General features: G+C 39.9%; 1 protein-coding gene across 4 annotated transcripts in view; it reads right to left on the minus strand.

Annotated features, from left to right (window-relative positions):
* Positions 1-25833, minus strand: part of OSBPL9 (oxysterol binding protein like 9) — a 62974-nt gene that overhangs the window by 20399 nt on the left and 16742 nt on the right. For 2 of the 4 annotated variants that reach the window (XM_080603287.1, XM_080603289.1), the window contains exons 4-6: positions 16395-16471; positions 6062-6157; positions 3980-4027 (exon numbers count right to left, since the gene is read on the minus strand). In XM_080603287.1, the coding sequence (XP_080459413.1) occupies positions 3980-4027; positions 6062-6157; positions 16395-16471 (221 nt within the window). Of the gene's footprint in view, positions 1-3979; positions 4028-6061; positions 6158-12102; positions 12158-14087; positions 14249-16394; positions 16472-25833 lie in introns of those variants that run through there. The other 2 variants (XM_080603290.1, XM_080603288.1) reach the window with 2 other exon arrangements.

The raw sequence follows: 25833 nt of genomic DNA on the forward strand, positions 1-25833 counted from the left end.
CTGTTTACGTGGATAAAAATGCAGTAATGGCTTCCCAGTCGATGCCTGGGGAAAAAATCACTTATACTCTGTTCTATACACTATTCATAAGGATGCTGTAGATTTCCTTCAACCTCTAGTCTATGATTAATTGGCAAGAGGTGGCCAAATAGCCACCTTTTCCTTTTCCACAGGAAGACTGGACCATAGTGATCTAGGAAACTGCATCAAGCAGAAAAACATGCCAACAGCTATGAATTCCTTTATTATTTTTTTTCAGGTCTCTTCCATCTCCCAGTCCAAACTTCATGAACGTGTACTGAAAAAAAAGCATTTGCAATATAATGACAGCAATTCAGTGAAGTTTTGAGCCTTAGAGTGCCAAAATAGAATGGGTGATGTACCCAAACACGCAGCTCTTGTCAGCTGAAAGACTAAACTGCTGAAATGAATCATTTCGCCCCAAGGCTTTCTAGCCAACTGTAGGCAGACATCAGTTTTGATTATTCTTTACCTGTTTTTTCTAATAAGTCCTAACAATATTTACACACCAGGTAACTTAGTACCTCGTTCCCTTCACTGATAATTGTTGAAAGTCTGAAAGCAATGACAGGCCATGCAACATAATTTGGTCACAGTGTTTTCCCCCAGTCCATCTGTAATCTTCCCAACAACAGACTAATGAAGACATTGCTATTTTTACACACAGGTACAGACACAGTAACTTCTCTGAGGTCACACAGAAGATCTGTGGTGGGATAAAACTCAGGTCATCTGCTTACCAAGGCCCACACACAAATTATGTGATCATAATTTTTTTCCACTACAGAAACGACGTTTTTGTGAGGAGGCCAACCCAAATAGTAGCATTATGCATTAATCCAATTTCTTTTTCCACATTTGTGCCCAAGAGCTAGGCTGCAAGAACACAGCACGTAGAATCAGAGCGTTGTCTTCTTGGTATGTGCACAAAATTATGAGAACAATGCAGGGAAGGCAGACAAACTCAGTGCCTATGAAGACCCTTCTAAAGGGCCCCAGCCCTGTTCTTTAGGGCTAAGCAAGCAGTGATAAGGAAGTCTCTGTATTTCCACAAGCAAAGTGTTATTTCTAGGCTGGTGAACCAAGCAGCCATAAAATGAAGTTCATGAACTCTCTTCCCCTGTAAGATCTCACACAAACACGCTATAAACATGACACTAGGGGAAGAAAAATAAACTACAAAACCACTCAAATTCAGCATGCTTACAAAAGCAGTTGGTTTGGAGGAGACACCTGGGGAACGCTCGTACCTCTTCTCAGTGACTGTACAGAACCACACTGCTGTGTATGCACACTGCCACTATCCTGCAAAGTCTGTCCTTAGGCTCTCGTTTGTTTAAACTTGCATTCAACATAGATCATTTAGAAAATACTAAACTGGAAGTAAAATCATAAACAGGTAAAAGAAGACATGTGTTGAAGATACAAAACATTGGACAAAAATAAAACCAGAGAAAACCATTTGCTACTACAGGGTAGCTCAACTTTCTTTTTAACATCCCTGCTCTTTGAATACCAATTAAGACAAAACATAAATAAGACAGTTTCCCTAGATTTGGGTAATAAATATACACCTTCTCAAATTAAATATCAATTTCCTGCAGAAATGTGTTATTTTCTATATCTGTGTCCCTTGCAAAAATGAACCTCGGATAAGGAAAACAATTTTCTTCCAAATCAATTTACATTTGCAGAATGCAGCCACAAGCTGTATGTAATCAAATTGCAGGCTGCTACTGAAACTGCTCCATCTACTTACTGCTATTTGCACCTACCTCCTTGACATCTCATTTTTTATGAAGCCACTGGTGGTCCAACAGAAAGCTAATTTTATTTCTTTGATCAAGATTTTTGCCTAATTCAATAACTACGTGGCTACAGAGAGTTGGATCAGCCTGTCTGACAAAAAGAAGCAGCTGACTCATGGGCAGAATTGGGGAAGTCCAACCTAAATCTCCATGCTCAGCCTTGGATTTACTTCACAAAACCTACTCAGTATGAGCCAAAGAGCTTGATCGGGCTACGCTTCTCCCACAATTTTCTCAAAGTCTTCACAATTCATCAAGTCTACATCTTCTTCCAAGTCCAACAGATTACCATGTCTGAGAAAGAAAATATCCAAGAGAACCTGATGCATCTCAAACACCCATACCCTATCCTGTATCATTACCTTCAAAAGAAAATATATCTCATGTTCTGTCCAGTGCTCTCGCAAAAACAAGAGCTCAGGTTTTCAATGCCCGACCATAACAGCCGCAGCAAACAGCACACCGCCATTTGGGAAACGCACACCACACAACTAATACCCAAATCTTGTTTCCTCAGATGAAAAGATTATGGGTTGGATGGCAGTATCCTGCAGGTTAGACCAGCCCTCAGCCTGACAGCTGAACCGTGTTTACATAAACAAACAGAAAAACTGCTAAATATGGTAGCAAAAAGCCTCTTAGCTGCCTCAGTCCAGGAAGAGACATGATCACAGAAGTGCTCTGCCAGGTCTCTTTCATTTTTAACAGAGAATAAGTGGAATCTATAGTAATAGCAACACTGAAAGACTTAAAACGCAGGGAAGCTGACCTCTTCTAAATTAGCCTCTTCCCTTCTTTACAAAGTCAACCTGTCTGTTCCGTAGACACCTTGCAGAGACGAAGAAAGAAATCAGCACTACACACAGAAAGTCTCTATGGATTAGCAGCACTGTCACAGGGAAAAAACAAAACAAAACAAAAAAAACCTGCCTGATCTGCAAAGTAGCATCTGGAGAGAGGTCAAAATTGAAGGAGAATTCTTCCCAGTAAGGAGGACGGAAGTAAAATACAGAACCTTTAGATCTTGCTCTTTTGATCAGTTGTCTAGAGATTAAACACACACAGAGAACGCCTGTACTTCAAAGTTGTTCTTCAAGGCTGTGCATACAACAGAAATCCAGAAAGACCTCTGGTTGTAAAGTCCCTCAGATGCCACGATAATGCATCAAACAAGATGCGTAACACATGAAAGGTCACAGCCGTTCTAAAGAAGTAAACAAGTTCCAGAAAGGACCAAGCTTTTAAAAAATTAAACCAAACAACAAGAGAAAAATCAGCTTGTTTTCCACAAGCAAAATTGGGGAGGAACAACTAGGATAAAATACTGCTACTTTATGATACTAAAATTACTGCATTTACTGAAAAATCAACAAACAAATCTCTCCAGCAATAAATCCTTCAAAAAGAAATCCTTCCTCCACACCACGCAGGTCAATGTACAAAAACTAGCATGCAACTTTATGCCAAACCCACACTACCAAAGGTATGTGCTAACCTTTAAGCACAATAATTGAATTCTGATGTACAAACTTGATTTTGAAATGGGAGGGGATACAAAAAAATAAATGCACACACACACAGACCAGTTAAGTGAATTAAAACCTTACTAAAAAGGTTATGCTCTCCAGGCAGCAAATTAAATTTTTGGGCATCCTCACCTAAGGTAAATGAAATTTGGTATTTTCAGACTTCCAACATGTAGCATGCTAGTCACAGAAACAGACAGGATGCAGACGTGAAATACGTGATTCTTGGTGCTTATTTTATTTCCTCCTAGAACAGGTTTGCTATTCCTACAAACACATTCAACAGTAATCCTTGTAAAAGGTTAAAAAAAAGCTTTAAAAGATGCCAGAAATTTAAGTTCAAATGTTTTACAGTTGGATAACAAAAGAGTAATTGTTTCCTACAGACTGAAATCTTCTTTTTTTTTTAATGTTATAAGCAAGACATCCAGTACTACTAAAAAATTCAGTTTGCCACCTACTCACAACACGGGTTATAATGTAATGTTATTCAAATTGCTTTTAGTGATTTGGACAACTTGAGGAATCTGAAAATAGACAGGACTATTTAAATATCTAGTCTACTGATGAAAAGAAACACGAGAGCAAGCAAAATAAGCAATATTTAAGACAAAATGTACTTGCTTTTCTCTGTTCGTCATCTTTGCAGTTCTGTAGCCTTTCATCAAAGACCTGAAAACAAGAGATACTTGTGAAAATACTGTTTTATTGCCATATACTATTAGCCAGAATCACTGAAATTTCAAAACAAAATGCATTTAATAAAGTTATATGATCTTGGTTTTATGACTCAAAGCAGTTTTTGCTTAATATTTCATACAGCATTTATAATGTAACAAGCTTGTAACTCATTTCTTACATCATCGCATCCTGCACGAGACAAAGTCCCAGCTCCTGAGGCTAGTCCCACACAGCGCAAGCTGTCACCGTTCTACCACGGTTTCAACAAAAAGGTAAAGTTAAGTGACAAAGGTGACACTCATCAGAACACGTTGAACTGCCTTTCTTTTATTTCTGCAAAGATCTTTGTGACTTACAAAGTGCTTACCAAAACAGCCTCAATCCTTATCAACATTTTCAGGAACCTTCTTACTCAGGTACATGATTCAAATCATTTCAGATTTGTAAGCCCTTCTTTAGAAAACGACTCCACAGCATTGGCTTTATTTATTTTATTAAAAGTGGAATATTACAAGCAGCTAAATAAAGTGAAGCAAATCCTTAGTGGAAAGCTTGCATATGTATTTAATACAGACTGAGCTGAAACAGCTTAAAATTGCTTTTGAGAGCGTGCTAAGGTGCACATACAAATAACCATTAACCATTAAGCTGTTCAAGGAAAAGATATTCTTAGGGTAATGCTCAGAAATTCATCATACCCACCCTTGCTCAAAAAAGAGGCTGCACTTTTGAGTGGTAAACTGGAGTTCTTCTCTCAATTGCCTGCCTATGACTTAGTTGCTTCTTAGCTCCCCTTTCTCTTGAGGGCTCATTTCTACTTCTTTTCTCTCTCTGTGGTCTCTGAATATCCTCAAATCTGCTTTTCTTACGTTATTAATTAAATTCCTATACTCCCTCCCCCCAGTTGGCCCGAAATAAAATTTAACGGCATTAGATTTAAATACCTTCCTTCAGTGAGGCATGCTTCTGTCATATACTCCTGCTAGATGGCCTTGGAAAAGGAGTTAAAGCTAATTCCCAAATCAAGTCTTTGCAGTTCAGCTTTGAATTTTGCTTGCACCTCTTTGCCTACCTCCATTTCTGTTGTGCTCTTCCCCCCTCCCCCCTCCCCTGCAACTGAATTTTTGCTGAATATACCACATACAGTACTTGTCCATTGCATCAGGGGAAAAAAATCCAAACCAGCAGAACTGAAGCAATCCTATGAGCAGTTTTAACCTGCTTAGTCATGGGAAAAAGTGTCCTAACCAGCAGCAAAAACTTTGTTTTTCTCAACAAGGTGAGTTCTGTGAGATATGACCTTATCATCCCTCACCTCCTCACCTACTCTTAAAATACACGTACAAAGTAGAAAAGGACAGTGTTCGTACAAAACTTCTACAGAATGTTTTTACTCAAGGACAAAGAACAGTTTTTCTATCACTGCTGCAACAAAGTCTGAAACTGTCTGCAACTGTGGTTGCATATTGCTCGACAAAACTTTCCTCAATATAAACTCCAAAATGCTACGAGCAAGACAATGATTTGTTTAAAAATTAAACTTAAGTAATCTGACATTTCCACGCAGTTACATATACAAAAGAATGTTTCAGCCATTACAAGTCATTCCATAAAATCACTTTTATTCTGATTTTCTAACTCTATTTTAATAATCCCAAGACCCATTCTAAGAAAAACAGAGAATGCCATTTTCAGCTCATTCAGCTTTTAGCCTATTAGACCTATTAATTTTCTTATTCTAGTAAAAATCTTTATTTCAGAAGTAGTTAATGCTTCATGTAATATCCTAAGATAACAAGAAAGAGAAAATTCTAACATCAGACTTCACATATTGTAAAGGTACGTTTCCTCCAGCTCGCATTCAGCTCAGCCAGATGAGCCCTCTGCCTCCCATGTTTACCAGAATATGTGCAAAGCATAAAACATGACTTTCTCCCCCTGTTGAGCTTCCTTTCAGGCACACCTTGAAATCCACACTGACAACCACACTCACAATACAGCAAATGCACCAGTTAGTTAACTTACCTTCAATTGGTCTATCAAGATCTGTAAGTAAGCATCTGCCTCCGTAAGTTTCTTATCAAAATCATGAACAGTAGGAACAAATGCTGAATCGACACCCTGGAGAGAAAAACAAACAAATAAAAAAATCAAATATATAATTAGAGGGTTTTTTTTGGCGAAAAAAAAAGATAACAGCAATATGGTTTTGACTGCCAAGTGGCTGATAAAATGTTGCCTTGCCTGCAATGTATAAACACAGGCACACAGCTGAGCAGATCTGTCTTCTATTTGCAGCTAAATCAGTAACAGCAAATTGCTGCACATTTTCAGTGCGGGTATAGTCACCACACAGCAGAGCATTTTATGTCTTATAATTGGAGAAAAAAATCTCCTCAAATTAGACTAATTAAAGTTTCTTTGGAAAATATAAAGGAGAATTCAGTTTTCTGAAGACTGCCTTGTGTTTCCATATTCAGAGATTTCAGTTAAGGATGGACAAAACCATACCCAAGTGCAGGACTGGACTTCTCACACCTCAAACAGAAGCTTTGCCAATTACAATACAGTTCATCTCAGAGCATCTCGGTGAAGGACTGTACAAAATAAACCTGTTCTTAAATACAGGATAGCCTTTAAACTGCAAAAATTTGAGCTGGTTACTCCTGGCTGCCCTCTTTCCTTTACAGCTGCAGTGATTTGCGTCCTCTGCACTAGGTTTGATTTATTACATTTCATTGCAAAAATACCAACAAGGGCAAAATATCATTGCCATAAGAATGATTACCTTTCTGTTTTTTTACTTGCAAATTTACTTTCCTTTATAATGTAACATTCAAAGCACACTTCTGCATATAACATGTTTCCCACATTTAAGCTGATAAACGGAGTAAAGACCTGAACAAACTCCCACCAGGCTACCACATCTCTAGTTACAGGAAAGAAAGCGAGAGGATTCTTGAAATTGATTATTTCTGACTTCACACACCCTTGCTATGTAAACATATTTAACATTTATTTATATAATATTTTAAATGCAAATCAAACTTCTGAACAAGTATTAAGGCACTCCTGGCCTGAAAAATGCAAGTTCAACATAGGGGGTAGAGGGAAAGATAAAGGATGAAGTATTTAGGCTTTCTTGCTAGCCTCAATACTCTCACATGTTTTCACACTTATCTAAAATATGATGTTTTTCACTTCAAACTCTTAAGAAACCATCAGCAGTGCAGTTTTGACTGCTGAGAATCCCCTAAAGTCTGAATGTGTGAAGATCAAAGTGTGGGGGAAAAAACGTTTCTATGGGGGAAGACGGGCAATTTATAGCTGTAAAATTCCACATTACCATAAAATTTGATTTGACATTATCTGCTTCATCAGTGCAGACAGTTTATTTTTATTTTTGTATGATAATGGGCCATTATTGAAAGCTTTATTGACAGCTCTTTAGAAGAGGGAACAGTTGCATGCAATGGAGGAATGACTTGCTCTTACTCGAGTTTGTCAAGATGCATGCATATTATCGTGTACACCCTGAAACATAAAACCATATACTGACTTTAGAGGGTATTTGTTCATTGCCATACCTTAAGCTGTGCTACAGACTAACACCCAGACCTTGACAACAGTTCTGCATGAACATACCAGTAAGTCTGTAAATGAGCATTAAAACCAAAAACCTTCACCCTGCACTAGACAGCCCATTCTGGACAAATTTTAAAACATTTTTTGAAATGTGGACGAGGAAAGAAGAAACTAAAGCAATCATTTTGACTACTCCAAGAAAAAAAAGACATAAAAACACCCAGTGTATCGAGTTAACAAAAAGCACTAATGGACAGGAGGAAGAGTCCTCCCAGCCAGGAAACTTTGGACACTCCCCCTAACTTGTCAAGTTTAAAATTCACAGAAACTAGAGCTAAAACTGTATGAAACTGGTATTCCATTTCCTTGTTGAAATAAGAATTGCCTGTACAGCTTGCAGCCTGCACCATTATTTCCGCAAATGGTCCGGCATTCTCAGTTAAAAAAATCCTGGAGGTAAAAACTGCATGAACTACACAGAAAGTTTCTGCTGAAGGTACTGAATGTAGCAACATAGCTTATGGTGCGATCTGTATGTATGCTGCATCAAAATGATTATTTTTATTTCAGTTGTCAGTCTTAGACTATTATCATGCAACAATCCAGTATTTAAGTGGTGATAAAGATAATATGATAAAATTTTAAAGATAAAAATGCCATTCTTTAATTTCCATCTAAAACTTAAGGAAAACCTGATTAAAACACAAAGTGTTACAACTGAACAGACATCTACATCAAATACAGGGCAAAAACCGTGTCCTAAAAAGTTCCAGCCAACATAAAGAGACAGCCATAAAACTAAGCGTAGTGTCAAGCTGACAGCACAGAAGTGAAATATGAAAATTTTGAAAAAAGTTATGGATATTTAAAGCTGTAGCATTTCACTAATTTGCCCTTGATCTGTATAAAGATGACTGAGATGAAATTTGCTAACCTACTGAGCAAATTTACTGTCTGTGTTACAGGAGATTAGGGTAATAATTTCAATTCCTCACATGACTTAAAATTAGAAACCAAAAGACAGCTGGAAAGTTAAAAAAAAGAAAAAAAGATTAGCAATAGCACAGAAGAATATGCTGTATAAATAACAAACAAAATTAATCAGTATTTCAAACCCAGCAGTAATTTAGAAGCAGCAGGTACACAAAGACCAGATTTCAATGGTTTCCTATTTCTTTGCTAAATGTTCACCCAAAAACATAGTAGAGGAAAAAAGGGGGCCCCTTCTCTCACCTACCCTCTCTTTCTTGCCTGCCACATAGGAAATGAGGCTTCAAGAGAAGTGTGTGAGTAGTGTCACCAGAATGGCTTTTAACAGCTTGTTAAAGATCTAACTTGGGACATCTGAACCAGCAATCTAATTTTTATGAGAAACCTGCATTATATGCTGCTCACCTATCCATAAACTGACAGAAGGGCTGCCTGCAGAGATCGCAGAGCCTCTGCCTCAGAGGGCAGAGTTCAAAACCCAGCTGGATGTGACCCTGGGCAAGCTGATCCTGCACGAGAAGGGGCTTGGACCAAGTGACTTCCAGTGGTCTCATCCAGCTGAAGTTACGCTGTGAGTAAGTAGCTTCAAATTACAAAAGGAAAAAAAAAGGAACCCAAGGTGTGTCACGTCTTCAGAAATACAAATTCCTAATGGAAGTACTAATCCAAAGTAATTTAACCTGTGGTTTTTTTCCCATTGAATAACTATACCTGTCACTAAGTACACTTTATTTCTCTCAAATAACGACTACTCTGTGTTAACATAAGCATTAATTAACAGTTGTATTACCAGATGAAGTACCTGCAGAAGCAGGAAAGGTATAAACTTCTGGTCTGCCTGCCACCTCCCATAACAACACATTTGGCATCTCACTCCTCCCCATGAAGAATCCCATATATGCTAAGCAGTATGCAGAAAACAAAAAATCAGTAAAATAGCACTCCTTCCCCTTATTTACCCATCCCTCATCCATTTTCTGAGATTTCCCCTTCAGGAGATACCAGAAGTTTAAAGACTAGGCCACAGAGGGCTCGTGCCAATGCTAACCCTTGAAGGTATCAAGGAGAAAGCGGGGCCCAGTGGCACGCTGACTGACCCCATTATTGGTCTGCAGCGGGACCTGCTGACACCCAGTAACACACGGCTATCCTAGCAATGGCTTTGCACACTGGTCAGGGATTAAGTAAAGAGATCTCACACTAGGAGTCCTGCAGAGGAATTCCCTTCAGAGACATCCCCTTTTGGGAGGGGGTAAACTGGAGGGCAATAGCAAAATATAAAACAATTAAAAGATACACAGTTATGAGCCTAATTTTCTTTACAGAACTGCTAGCGCTGAGGGATTTTATATGTTGTTCCTGTGTCCTACAAATTAGAAGTCATGCACACCACTAACGCATTTGTATTCAAAATTTGTCCATGCCAAGAAGTAATTCCAGCCTAATCTAAACTAGTTCTTTCAAACAAGATGGGATGAAAAAATGTCATCGCCCTTTGAAGAAGCACAACAAAAAAATTCTAGTGTATTTCTTAAATAAGAACATTGCAATAAGGATCTCTGTGGAAAATGAACTGCAGTGAAGGCAGGGAAACAAGGAAAAAAGACAGAGGCAACAGCAAAGGCTTGACAGGCATTGTCCTTCTGGAATAGCTTTACTGGGGGAAGGAAAGAGAAAGCTGTCCAGAGCACGCTTTCTTATCTTTGTGAAGATATCTTTGCTATATTCTTCATCTAATTAGGATTCCAAGTCCAACAAACAAGTTTGTGAAAGTCAGCTTAGAGAAGCAAGTGTTCTCAGCTCACTCTCAACATCCCACCAGAGATGATTGCCCTGCCTACAGCATGGCTGACTTTGCAGAGGACACTGACTGCAACAACCACCAACACAGAACGGAAGACAGGACAAGGTAGCTTGTAAGCCACTCAACAACAGTACCGTCTTGTATTTTAGTTGTGACCACAACAACCACATTTTTTCCCCTGCTAGATTTTTAAGCTCTATTAAAAGCTCACAATATACCCGTCTTGAGTTCAAAAACAAACTTGTAAGAGCTCTGGAAGGCCTATGAGCCTTCTAAAGAGTCAGAATATCGCGCTTTAAAAAAAAATAAATCTGCTTTGCAAAACAGAAAATGGTTAGCAAAGACTTTATGAGGCTATAGATACTACCCTATCTTATAGGTCAATAGAAAGAGTTCAAAAAACAGAAGTATTTACATACAGATACAAAACTGTCTTTAAAGCAGAAGTTGCAAGTCTAAAATACTTGTAGGAAACACTACAAATACTACATATATCCTAGAATCCCAGTAACGTACCTACTTCATTTTCTGGATGTAGAAAATTCAAATGCACTACTGTGCTTATTCAGTATCCTAACTTTTTTTAGCAAAATTTGATAAAGGGCAGCATATGTCAGTTAACTCTATGCTCACCCACCACGGCTTTAAACGTCTATATGCAATATATTCCTAATCTAAAAAGCACTGCTCTGAGTTTTCTGCAAGTATTCTTGACTCATACTAGAAACAGTGTTTGAAAGCCAACGAGTAACAACATCATTTTCTTAGGAGAAATTCGTAAGAAAGTTTTATTCTATCTTTTATTCGTGTTTGCAGCTTTAAGAAGCTCACCACCCAAAACAGTGGTTAACGGGAAGCCAAGGGAACTGCTAGCAGCAGCATTCCACCAGCACTTTGCACCAGAAGCACGTCGGTTCCCCTCCTGTTTACTCCCCCCTTTACTCTGCTCTGTGGAGTCAGCACAAAGGTTTGCCCTGCCACGGAGTCAACTCAGTATGGAAACTAACCCGGGTTAAAACTACACTAGGAAAGAGAGGGCTGCAGGAAAAGCAGTTTTAATTTGGGCCCGTTCTGACTCCAGTTCCCATTTCAGCCATTCCTGCTGCGCTGCCTCTTCCCCTCAGCTAGGACACGGCAGGACTGCTTCCAGCAGCAGCACCAGTGACTGCCAGTACAGCCATGGTCTAACTCTTAACATTTAAGCCACTGTATCACCCTTCACAGCAACCATCCCAGATCCACTTCTAAGAATATGCTTTTCTTACCTTACTATTTGCTACCTACGAGGTAAATTTCTTGTTCAAATTATGGAGATGTCAAGCTACAGAGTTTTTTTTTTTTTTAAAGAAATGGCACACTTCTTTACTGGCAGTCATTTCAGGTCCTTTCTCTCTACAGTGAGTTCACTGGCAAATCAGGAAGAGCCCTCAACAGCCTGTGGCAGTACCTCAAGGATTTTCTTAAGTTTGGGTAGGAAAGCCTTTGCAGCCTGCCAATATTTCAACACTCTCTAATGCGGATTATTTCTGTCATTATCTAGTCAAAAAGCACAGAAGACATCTTATTTGTAGAATATGCAAGTTTCAGCTCTGTATTTTGATTTATTTCCTCATTTTTAAAATCAAGTTGGAGTTGTCTTTCATGCAGCTCTCAATAGCCTCTTCAGCTGCCACTTTCAGACACTTACCAAGATGCTCTAGCAGCACTGGAATGACAACCGGGAAAAGTACATCTCAGGACACAGGTTCTAAGGCAAAAATGAGCATGAAAGTTTGAGCTAACAGGAGAAGACAAAAAGAAAGGGAAAAAAAAGGAAAGAAAGAAAGAAAGAAAGAAAAGGCTCACCCCTCCATCTCAGGGTCGGCATGACTCCTATGAACAGGATCCTAACGCTACCAAAGCACCACTAGAACACATGGAGACAATCAGCCTTTTAGAATGCTTAAATGTATTCAATTTTTTTCCTGAATTCCCTGAAGGCATTAAAAGGGAATAGTTCCTGGTGGTTTCTAAGTAGATAGTTTCTGGTGTTTCTTTAAGTAGACCCATATTTTAACAGTGGTTCTGCACTCTTCAGCTCAAAAAAAGAGCTACGTTACTGTCATCCCAAGAGACACGAGTTATCTTTGAGCGGTTTTCACACGTGAGAACTCTGGAGCCAAAATGTGCATGTAGCACTGGGGTGTGACTTGAAAGACAGAAGAGGAAAGCTGCACTTTTATACTAAAGAAGACCAGAATTACTCCCTACTTGAATGGGAGGGATCACTGGTTGACATAAATTCTGATGAGGAACAAATGAAAATTTGAGATAAGTTATCACCCACCTCCGCCCAGGCGAACAAGAAACCCAAGCCACAACATGTATTACACCACGCACACCCTGCCCCTTATCCCTTGTGAGTGGAGGGCAATTGATGCGCTGCCACCGCAAAGCCACCGACCTGGCGGTACCGCACCTGTAGTCTCGGGACAGGTACAGGGCAAAACGCTGCGGGGTTCAGAACGGTGCTTCCAGCACTGTCACACCTTCTGCTGCTCAAGGACGATAGACAAAGCTAGTACTAGAACTGAGCATATCTAACTTTCAGTATAAGAACATGGAAAAACACAGCAAGCAGAACCACAGAATTCAATTTCAAAATTCAGAAAAAATAGATTACAAGTATAACTGAAATGTTTCCTTCCCATTTTTGTTTCACTTGAATACAGTATTACTAACTGTCAGCCCTCTGGATGGCTGGGATCACTTTACTCATTTCTACATACTTATGGCTCACTTCTTCCACAGCTCCTTGACCACAGTTAATTGTCACAAGCTTTTATTTTTATTGAAGCGTTTCATAAACACTTCCATTCTAGAGACTGACAACACAGTAGGGCATTTAGGCAAAAATAAAGTTAGCAGGGCTAAATCGGAACAGAGAGCACCTGGCACCACTTCACCTCTCCACCTTGTGTTAATTCCTTGCCCGTTGCTGATCTGGCTCGCCCAGCACACAGGTCTCAGCACACTTCCCCACACCTAACCAACGTCTGCTTGAGGCTATGAAGAAAACAGCCTAAGTTTCTGAACTCGAACACCCCAGGACCAGGATAAGGACGTTTTGGTCTGCATGAAAAATCTGAAGTTGCATAAAAACATGAACAAAGCCTCAAAAAACATGCATCATTCCATACAAAAAAAAAAAAAAAGGACGTAGATCTATTTGCGTGGTTCTGCATGACAGATATCCACGTTTCTGTTTGCAACACTTAAGAAAATACCCTTACAGAAATCATTTCTGTGACAGCCCTCAAAGCCCCGTAAGCCAATAATCCTCCCAAAGAACTCTTTTTGACTTTATCTTGCGAAGAGAAAGCAGGAGACCAGCCAGAAGCGGCGTTTTGTTCAAGTGCTCACAGAAACAAGCACACTTGGACCCAACCGGCTCCGATGCGCCGCTGAAAGCATCCCCAAAACCTCGGCGGCGAGCCCGAGTCCCGCCAGCGGAACCCCGCGGCCCCCCGGAGCCGGGAGCACGGCTCCGGGCCGAGCCCCGCTCCCCGGGGCTGCCCCCAGGGCAGGGCGGCGGGGAGGAGGCAGCGCCCGGCTCCCTGTCAGGAGGCTCCGAGCCCCCCGCGGGGAGGGGACGCGCCGCAGGGCGGGCACCCGGCGCCCCCCGCTACTCACCCCGGCCATTCCTCCCCTGCGCCGAGCCGAGCCGAGCCGAGCGGGGCTGGCGGAGCGCCCGGCCCGGCAGCGCCGCCTCCGGCGAGGCGGGGAAGGGGCCCCCGGGGCCGCGGCCGCCCGATGCCCGCATGACGGCCGGAGCGGCCGCCGGTTGGCTGCGGGGCGCGGAATGGCGGCCGCCGGCCTGAGGGGAGGCGCGGCGCGGGCAGGGCAGGGCGGGTTCGGCCCGCTCGCCCCTCGCTGAGGCGTGCGGCTGCCGCAGTGCGGGGGGCTGGATAACGCCCCAGGCGTGTCCCCGCCGGCATTCCCGGCCCCAAAATGTCAGCGCTGCCGAGGGGAAATGCCTCAGGGGTGGCCCCTGGGTGCTGCGGGGCCCTGCAGGCGGCCATCCTGAGCGCAGCACGGGCTCGGCAATGCTCGCCCCTCTGCACGTCCCAATGCCTGAGGCACCAGCGCCCTGCATGGGGCCAAGGAATGAAACCTCTCTAAGTCGCAACAGGCTTTGCAAGGAGGTATAAAGTATAGCCTCCTTTCATTCTTAAATCAGTACGCACTCCGCACCTTCTGTTAATGAGGATGGCAAGCCCTAAAAATCCCCGAACTAGGGTGTAAGTGGACTCTATTCCTGCTACTCTACAAACAAGTGCCTCAGAAACAAAAAGTTTGCACGACTGGCACATTGAAGGTTCTTGAAAAGGGATGGTGAACACAATACAGTGGTCCACGAGGTGTTACTCTTAATGCTGAATATACTTTAGAGAGATGAGGGTATTTTTTAATAGTCACTTACAGATTTTCAGTTATTCCCTCAAATATTGCTAGGTAAATAACCTGTTTTGATTTGTTTTATTAATCTAAATAAGCCTTGCTCATTTGAAGAATTCCTTGAACAGGAAAAGGCTACGTAATGGGAAACAGTTCCATTAGTAGCTGCAATCATGAAACAGTGTCTGCCAATAAAGCTACAACAATTTCTAGAGAGGGTGAAAATCCACATTTTGACAAAACTCATAGTATGCTTTGTTGTTTCATTTCTGCAGTCTGTATCTCCAAGCCATTTTAAGTTTTCTGGATGGAAAAAACTGCAAAGACTCCTTTTCTCCACAAGCAGTGGATAGGGAAAGAGGCATCCCCTGGAAGGCAGCTCAGACCTTCTAAGTCAACGTGTTGTCTTCTATATAGAGAGGTGTTCTTCGGTTTGTGGCCAGCTACTATGTCCAGACAGAGAGATTACTTCTAAAATATTTGTGATGTAACTAAGGACACAAAGCCGATTGCCAACTTGCATTTTTTATCCAGGGATCTGCTATCCACAAGAAAATCTGCAGTGGTCTTTACTAAGTCAAAAAACGTTGAAAACTACTGTTTAGCAGAAAATCACAGTAAATTGACTGAGAAAACACAAATACCTATGGTTGGATAGGATAACTTCAGGCTTGCTCTCATTCTTTAGACTGGGTAAATCACATGTAAATCAGTCTTTATAAGCTTCCTCTCTTTCTGTGATATTAAGGATTTGAATATATGTTTATACATTGTCAACCTTTAAGACACTTAATTCTCTTGCTGTACTCCTGAAACATACCAAACATTCATTCAGTACAAGTAATGAATAGTTCTTTCATATTTCTACACTGTCAACAGACATCTTTGTGGTACAAACCAAGTATGAGAAAATTCCTTCCTGAAGCCTGGGTTTCTGTCCAGGGCAAAAAAAAAATAAGGATTGTTGAGTCTTATGGACATGCCCATGTCTAGAACAGCACCAGGAACAAATCTTAGATAATTAATCCCAAGAATCATCCTCACTCCAACCATCCATTTTCAAACCAGAAAACTACCAATAGCCAGTTTACACCATGGATTGAAACATTAAGTACTATTTTTCTCATCCATAAAGAGGTCCAATGCTGCTGTCTCATTTTAATTTCAAAATTTAGATGGTGTACACACATAGAAGAGGCTTCCAGATGTCTCACTATGCTTGACCACAAAAGGACTAACACTCAGTTTAACAAAGAAAAAACAATTAAGTGTGTAACTATCAGTCTGGAACGAATTAAAATATGAGCTAATAAAGAGAAGTTTCATACTGACTTTTCATGATAGTAGGACAAGGAAATAGTAACAGAAAGACTAGAACCTAATCTCAGGTACCTATGCTGATTTCTTACTACATCTAATTGTATAGGCCATGGAACAACCAGATGTTATAGAACGTATGTTTGCTATCAGCAGTCATACCCATTGTATTTTGTTGTTCTGAAAAATAAAGTAAAAAAAGTTAAGAGTGAAAGTGAAACTTACCTGCAGCTGAAGGGTATGACGGAGAATGGTGTCCTCTAAAGCATGAATCCACTTCTCTCTCTCATCAGCATCTCGAGCTGAAAAAGTATTCAAAAGATGCTGTTAAGTCACATGCAGTCTTATATACTAAAAGCTGTAAGCAAACAGATCTGATGTCCTCACTAAATATGGAAATAAAACCATATTATTTATCTTAAGTCATCGATGACATAATTCCACAGTTTTCTTAATATCCTGTTTATTTTTCTGTGGTTACAGCTCTATAGCGTTACTGTGTTGATCTACATTACTGGAGAGATGTTTGAAGTAATCATGCAGGCAAAAACCTTTTATGCTCTGGGAGAAATTTTCTTTCTCCATACCATCAATACTCTCAGCTCCTGCCCAAATTAAGAAATTAATATTCCTTTCCTTGTGCATTTAAGCTTGCTTAAAATTTTTTGTTTGTTTGTTTGTTTGTTTTCCCAATTGATGCCACTTTTTCTAGTATTTAATGGTAATAAAATTTAGACAGCAATTTAGATGCAGTAGTTTTCAGGTATGTAGATGCTTGACACTGCATCTCAGTGCACTTTAGTGGGACTTTGTATGCATAACACTCTCTTAAGCATGTTTTTTGTCAGTGTTTTAGTTCCTTTTACAAATATCTGTCTAAGGTTTGTCAATCAAAAAGAAAAAAAAAATCAGAAAGATACGCTTATAAAGAATGACAGCACCACACAGGCAGAGAGAATAAAAGTACTGTGTTACTGTATCACTAACATTAGGAGTGTGTTTCTTCAGTTTCATAGTTACAAAGGAGGAAGCACTGTTCGTTAAATAAAGAAAAATATTGTAAACAGAGCTAGGTGTATGCTTTTCGGCTCAATAGATATGTAATATAATTTAAATATAAATATAAGAGTATCAGTAACATAAGAACAGCTCTGCATTATTGCTATTTCAGTGAGTATTTGTCCCTTGTCCATCATTAGGGACATACATGGGAAGAGTTTGCATAGATGTTTCCTCAATTAATTAAATCATTTTTAAATTTTCCTAGTTAGGAGAAGCTGTTCAATCTGTAATAAATTACCCTTTAATTCTACGTCAGTGTGGACATACACTTCAAATTATTCTTTGCCCTTCATTGTTCGAAGTTACTTATATATATATATACATATATATGTATATGCACACACACATACAGACATGGCACCTTTACTTCACTAGTCTGAAAAGAGCTCCTTGCTGTGCTGGAAGTGTTTAAAAAACCAGAGGAGCAGACAAAGTCAGCAGACTCCAGGTGCATTAAAAGAATCCAAAGGCATTAAGGAGACTGTAGATAAATTGTCCATATACAGGATTAGAATAGTTACTGACAATTGTTTCTAGTTCCTCATTCAAGTGGAAAGTATTTAAAAGAAACAGGAAGCCTGCTAAAAGCAAGGAAAAGTTAAGTGGGCTAGCACCTATTATAAACTTGAGAACTAAGATTCCTATCTGGCTTATTTGTTATGAAGCTCAGAAAAAAATATCCCTAACTTTTTATACTGAAATGTACTCTCCAGCCTCCAAATGCCTTGTTTTCAGTGTCCCCATTCTCATCCTTATGTTTCCATTGCTTTTATTCTGCAGCTCAAACCCACCCAATACTCAGAACCACCACAGATCTTCCGAACATCTAAAATAAACCTTAAGTAAAATACTTATTCCTTTTTCCTACATCCAATCCTGCAAAGGGTATTTCATTGGCTATTGGAATGGACGGGGAAAGGAAAATCAGAAATCCACAGAAGAATCCATCCCCTATGCCCTCTGGCCTTTGGGAGGGGGTAGCCATAGGGTTTTCTAAAACTCTCTCAAAAAAACAAAAACATACCAAACTTAAAATCAAGATAAATATACTTCTTCGTGTATTTTAGTATATAGCCACCAATAATGTCAATTAATAAAAGCATCAGGAAAGAATTGACAATTTATGTGTAGTGAGAAATATGTACAAATGTCTTTTTAACATAGACACTTGCTCCAAGTCGAACTGATATTGTCGCCTCACAAAGCAGTGAGGCAAAATTTTCACTACGTGCAGGGTAAAGATAAAAGCCTACTTTAAAATCTAGCTTTTTTTTTTATTATTGTATTTTTCCTGACTCAACAAATCAATCCCTATTCATTGTTCTTTCAAAATAGCAAAGCGTGACCGTTTGCCACAGGTGTTCTGGTAATGATACCATTAACCAACACAAATAAAAAACCTACACACAAGGGAACTTGACTACACAAAGTGCTCTCACATGTGCAAAGGAAGTTTGAAGGAAGAAGTTCGGGTAATTAAATGTTGCATGGAACACCACGTAAATAACTTTCCTGCAGAAACTGCAGCAAACACCACAGAGCTGGACTTTGCTGTTTGGAGTACTCTCAAAAGCTCAGCAGTAACTTCTAACTTACAGGGATTCACCCTGCTAGTTCTCTGTGTTTCGACTGAAAAGTGGACGTAGCCACCAAGGAGTGGTTTGTAATGCAGCGAAAATGGACAGGATGGACAGAAGGCTTTGAATTCTTAACAGCTGACTGCCAAACGTATTTTTCAATACGCAAAGTATGATTTTTCTTTTCACTTACATACACACATACATCCTGTCCTTTTTTTACATAGGATAGCTTGCACTTTAATTTCAGAATCAGGTACATTTTCCTCTGACGTTGATTTTGAATCCTCATTAGCTTCTTTAGTTCTGCTTAGCAAGAGCTGACCCCTCTGCCTAGTCACATCAATCAAGTTTATGCTTCTTACACCAGTCACCGTTGGGCTGTGAACACATAGAGCTCCCTGCGTCATTCACGTGTCCGTACTCCAAGTGTTCGTAACTTTTCAAATGTGTGCTCAAAGTGGCAGTGGTTAACGTAGTTCAGTTCATATAAGGTTGCTTGGGTTTGTTTTCCTTGTTTATTGTGTTCTTTACTTAATCATCTCCCAGTCCCAAAGAACATCCTATTAGGGAACTGTGGTACAAGTCATTGGGCCAGGCTAGTACGTAACTCACGCGATACACAAATCCTGCGTTCAAGCTTTTCTGCCTGTGCTTATTTAAACTAAAAAAGGAACAATTAAGTTGCAGACCAGTGAATTAATCTTTGTGTTGCAGCAGACTTCCTATGACCTTCCAGACTGCCAGCAAAAGGAGGTCGCTGTGTTAGTTAAATACTAATCTCAATGTACAGAGGCCTGTTAATAAAGGTTATCACATTAAGCCTTGTATAATATAGTGATGCACTAACAGAAGTGAAAGGCTAGAGCAACAAGGAAGACCTAGAAACCAACTAATCATTACAGTTCAAAAACAAAAGTGACTTTCCCATGCTCATATATAAGCTAAACTTTAGGAGCCTCTATTCCTTAATATCTTTTTTTTTTTTTTTTTAAATAAAACCTGTCTTTGCCAGGGTTCAGCAGAAGGAAAAAAAACAAGCTATATTTTTTTCTCATATAATAGAAATGGCAAATCTATGGCATAGCATGGTCAATCTATAGGTAAAACACATGAATCTCATCAACCTTGCTACTAAGACAAAGCCGTGGCCACTATAAATCCAGTAATGCTGCCATGAGAAGACTGCTTACGGCACATGAATGCAGCATTGTAACCTTTTAAGCATCCTCTGTTCAGAAACAGTTTTAACTTTCAGACCATCTATCACCCCCAGCAGGTCCTTCTGGCTTTCCTCCATACACTCTTTTAAGAAAACCACGGAGAAAAACAGTAGGATGCAGTTTTTAGTAAAGCAAGCTGCAAGAGAAGTTATATTAAATCTCATCAAAATGGCTGCTGGGAGATTAGGTGCAAGTAAAAGCTCCCTAATGGTAAAAGCAATTTAGAACTGAACGGCTGCCAAAAGATCACTGATGAAAAAAAATCAATGGGAACATTCAAAAAAGAGATTAGCCAACATACTCAGAAACAATTTATGGGAAAAATCTGCGCACAATGGTCAGAGATCATTATCCACCTATCTGTAGGGAAAGCTACATAGCCAATGCAGCTCTGGTTAACTTTGGGCAAAAAAAATGCTCCAGTTATCCTTCCAGCTAAAAACGTCTGTGGTGCACACTGCCTCGTATTCACTCTGCATCAGCAAGTGCTGGAGGCTTTCTTCAGCAGGTAGGGGATAAGAACGCCCTGCTCAGTAGTCCTGTGATTGGTCCCAGGGGCCCCAAAATCAGTCCAACCTTCTCCGTGATTTGCTCAGGCTTCATTTTAAAGGCAGTACCACCCCCCTACACCCTCTGGAATTGTTATGGGAAAGCTACTCCAGAATTTCTTTCTGCCAGTATGTTTGGAATAAGGCAATTACCGTCAGGACCACAGAATTTCACTAATACCTGTGCTTTTATAAGAGTGGAAGAACAACGTCTGCTCCCTCCTAACAAACAGCTCCAACAAAAAGGAGGGTAGGGCGCAAGGGACAAACCCCAGGTACGTTTTCCTAAGCTGATTCTAGCTGGACTAACGGTTACAAAAGCCAAACAAGAACCACAGACATCTATGTGAGAATTATCTGCCATTTAAAAACCACAAAGGTGTTACTTCAGCTGCTTAAAGGTGTTTCAAATGCTTTAACACTAATGAGAAAAAGCAATTAAATATAAGAGCCCACTACACTGCATGAATATTCACTGTGCTCTTAGTCCGGGGGGTTAATGCAATAATTACCTTGCCACCCAAAATTGAAATTGCACTGGGGTGCCAACTGCCCACAGAAATACAAGTGTGTCTGCAGTTTAGAGAACAAAAACAGTCCCTGTGCTTTTCTCTATTTCAAATGCCAGAATCATCACCTCAGTTTTTCTTGACTTGCCAGTGAACATTTGCACGGAAATCCGCACAGAGCTGTATGTTCACTGCTGGGTGTAAGAGGGAGGAATCACTGATTGCTGAAACACTGCAAATTTACCATGATTATGCCAGTTAAGCTACTGCTACATTTTCCTAGAAGAACTAGTATTTATGAAAGAGATTACAATTTGTTCCCATATGCTTTGCATCTACAAAATATCCTTTGCAAGCTACCGGAATAATTTCCTGTGACATCTCAGGCATGCCAGAGACAACCACTGGGTACTTAAAACAATCCCAGTCCTATTTATGGCCAGTAAGAAAAGCACGCTTAACCAGTATGCAACTGCATCACAGTGAGATTAAATACAAAAATATTTGTACAGAATGTATTTTTGTGATGTCTGGTTGAGCTTATTCCTAAGACATTTTAACATCAATTTTATATATATATGTATAATATATATACACATATACTCTTTCATGGATGAGGTACCAAGAAAGAAAAACAATTATTTCAGGGAGAAAATTATAGAATAGAGAAAGTACTAAAGACAAGAATTACGGTTTCTACTGAGGGATTTCTATCACTCAGAAAAAGGATGTATTACGAGCCCCCAAACAGGCTCTCACTTCTGAATTTCCTGAACTGCCCAGTCAGATATGACAGGGATTTTAAAAGGTTCTATTTTACAAGGACAACGAGGCAGATGAAATGTCACTACAGGCAATGCTCTCAGCCTCTACTAATTTCCCAAATACAGAGTAATTTTGTACTTTAGAGTTCCTATACTATTTCCTTTGTTGTGAGGAGATTCTATGCGTTTATATAATGCATGCCAAATGTTAAAGTACAGCATGAAGCATTATTTTTTCCAGCCTAAGCTTGATAGCATCTAAAGATTAGATATAAACAAGTTTGACAACTCTCCACAATACAGCATTTACTGCTAGCATTTCTAGGTCATGCACAGCAGTGCTTGGAACACGGAATATACAAAACACCACCTCAGGATTAGCATGCTGGTGCTTGCTTTTTTTATTTTTTTTCCCCCATGTGTGTGTCTACATGGGCATCAGGATGAAAGAAAAGTCTCGAGAATTAGTTAAAAAAAATCACTAGATTACTTATAAATACACCATACTGTCTCAAAGTGCAATGTGTGGTTTATTTTCATTCACTGTGACCTACTTACAGGCAGAACTCGGTAAAAAAAAAAGTCTATTACACCCACAGAGTCAATAGTCAATTATGCAGTCTTTATTCAGACAAACTTCCACTGATTTTTATGCAAAATTCCTGTATTTCCTCACCCTAGTTCAGAAGTAATGTGGTATCTTTACACACGAATGTGTAATTTGCCAGACGACAGAGGTGAAATTCTGACTGTACTGAGATCCGTGGGACTTTTGCCACCAATCTCAATGGAGAGATTTTATCAGTGGTGCCCAGTAAGGTGGAAAAGTCACACTTTATAGACGATTCCAAAGGGCTGTTCTGTGGTAAAATAAACAGGTTTTTAAAGCTATTGAAGGTCATTTAAACCATGGCAAAACATGAGATGAAGCAGGGTTCCATACAAACCTACCAAAACACCGTCATTTCATTGCTTACACACCCCTTCTACCATGCAGTTCCCACACCTGCGAGTAGACTGAACACAGTCCCAGTACCTTAGGCCTTCTGTATAATTTTGGGGTTGTCACAGCTGTTCTTTCCCCTTCTACTAATCTTCCTCCTGATGCCATTCTCACCCACACATACAAACCAACCCTGGCTTTGGTCCGCAGGTGTTTCTCTCAGCTCTTCTCCCTCCGCCTACCGAAGACTCCAGGGCAGTCACAAGAAACAGACGCCTCACCTTGTCCAAAGAAAAAGCACCAAATGGCGTCCTGTGTACAATGCATCAGTAACATTTATCTGAGATCCTGAGAAATCAGCTCAACTGCTGTTTCACTTGTACCACAAAACACCTGCCACTTGAACCTTCACGTTTCTAAAAACTGCCTGCCCCTGACCTAGTTCATACCATCGGTGAAAATGAAGCGGGCACAGATACTTGAAAAATGACAGCTATCAGGGTTCTTCTTTTTTTCTTTTTTGCATTATTTTGCTGCGGGTCACTAGAAAATAGTTTCAACAGTAGACAATTGTAACAGAAGATGCTGCAGGTGCAAGAAGGAACTGCAAGAAACAGTAAAAGCACAACCACGCATCATTCCCTGCACTCTCGTCACAAGTTCTGACTACTCAAAATGGCAGTACAAGAATTTAGTAGTAAAAAGCAGGTAGACTGAATAGAGAGGATGACAGAAAAAAAAATCATACTGCAGAAGATAAACGTAGTTTTAGTTCTCAGAGGAATTTTTGCGGTTTTGTCAAAGAGGAGAGGACCATTTCTGCCCCGGCACTTTGTGCAGCACAGACCCCGTCAGAAGATATATTGGGTTATGAGAAGGGAGGACAGATAACACAGCTCTGCCCTAAGTGTATGAAGAGACAAGGCTGGAAGTTTTGCTCTTACATAGTTGCTCATCTTCCTCTCCGATATATTAGCATTGCTGAGCATAGCATAAAGAAGAATTCACTATTTCAGCATCACTAGAGCCCCAAAATCCCTGAAAAATGTTAGGTTGGGACAAACAATACAGTCATAGTAGTTATAAAAATCTTTGAGGTAACCAGCACAGACCAAGATTTTACACCAAAATCTCTTTTCAGGCATTTTTCCATAGCATATGAAATTTAAAAAGCTCTTAAGACTTTTGGGGAAAAGGCTGCAATTCATGAATTTATTTGGTGGACAAGAGTAAAGTTCCAAATACTGACCATTTCCCCAAGCAGTAGTAAAACACAGATCTAAAGGATTACACTTTGTTACTTAATACAAACACAATCTCAAATTATGATACTGTGCAGCAATTAAGGCCTTCGTGGGCCTTATAATCCTTAAAAAAAGCTGTATCCCAAATTAACAAAAAATCCCTGCTTTTATAGCACTAAGACAACCTCTCGCTGTGCATATTTTCCTCTTTTCTCAGTTGGGATGGTAGGCACTCATAAAATAAGCTAGAAACTGGGGCAGGATGGGGAAGAAGGAGAAGTCTACCTTTGCCAGCTGACAGCACCCCCGTAATAGGAAAATAAGCTGCACTGCAACATTCGTGCTTCCTCTCTCAGATACTTTTGTGGCAGGAACAGAAGAAAGACAAAAGCTAAAGCAAAATCATCTCAGATCAATGCACTGGACCACCTCCAATCTTTCAATCCTTTATTACACAAAGCAGTGGAGACAAGACTGACTTGCCTTCCAAGGAACTGTGCTGTGAGAAAAAAAGAGCTGATTTTTCAGGTGGGAGTTTAAAAATCTGAATTTTTCTTTCTGCAAGCAATGTATGCATAGTGAAGTACTTCCCTACAAACAAAAGCCTTTATTGTTTCAGGTTAGACAGCAATTCAAATATCAACAACTCCCTTGCCAAATTATCCTGAACATCATGTTCCCACCCTTGAATTCAAGTCATGAGCATCCTAGCGAGCAGGAAGAGCAGCTAAGTGATATGAAGGACAGAAGAACTTGCTTTCCACATGGGAAGAGCTTATAACTGTGACAATATGAATATGTTAAAAAGAAAAACAAATCAAAAAAACAGTATTTGAAGGATATGGAACTTTTAGAACAGGGACCTGCATTACAGCAGAAAAAACTATGTTACCGAGAAGGAGCTTCCTGACAGGAAGGTGCATTAGACATCATCCCAAATGTCTTCAGCAACTTGTATGGATTTTCACGTCTAATCTGAACAAACCCATGAGGGAATGCTTTGAGATCTACTTCATTCGGAAGTCTTTGAATAAAGACATGACACTGGATACGCAGTATGACCACACAATCAGGAGATTAAATACATTACTTTTACATATATTTTAATATTTCTGGAGATATTCTGCCCCTCGCTGCTCCCCTCCAGAGTGAGCAGGTATCAATATTGCACTAACAACAAAATAAAGCAAACAAATCTGCTGGGCTGCCTGGCAGAGCCCAAATTAAGCTGATGGTAAAATCAAAATATGTTGCATGTTTTATTGCTCATTTTTATTCAATTCACTTCCTTTCTTTATACTCAGATGTTAAATGTACAGATACCATTTGATTTATGTGCAGGGCATCATTCAATACCTGTATTTTCTTCTTTAAAGAACTTCTCAACTTTTACTAAGGCACAATATAGACACACCACGATGAAGCATTGTTGCAAACAGAATTGAGGGAGGTTGTCACAAGCAGCAACAAAATATAAACTATGCGCTGGGAAGACTGAATTTCCCAAGATTCAGTGAGAGGCAAATCTTAGTGGGAGATGCTGGAGGTTTAGTGCTTCAGAAATTCACTTAGGCGTATATGGAAATAACATCCCTGTGACAAATTATTCAGGCATCTTTAAATGACTTATTTGCCCTTCATCTCACTATTTAAATCTCTGGAGTGTTAGACAGATGTGCAAGTTCGAGCAACTGATATTAAAAACAATTAACCCCCTATGAAGCTTTTCTTACATTTTCTTCAAATTCTATCGCTGCTTGTCAGCAAAATTTCACTAAGGACAAAGAAGATTCA

Source organism: Anser brachyrhynchus (assembly GCF_964034855.1).
Source record: "Anser brachyrhynchus genome assembly, chromosome: 8".
Classification (NCBI taxonomy): domain Eukaryota; kingdom Metazoa; phylum Chordata; class Aves; order Anseriformes; family Anatidae; genus Anser; species Anser brachyrhynchus.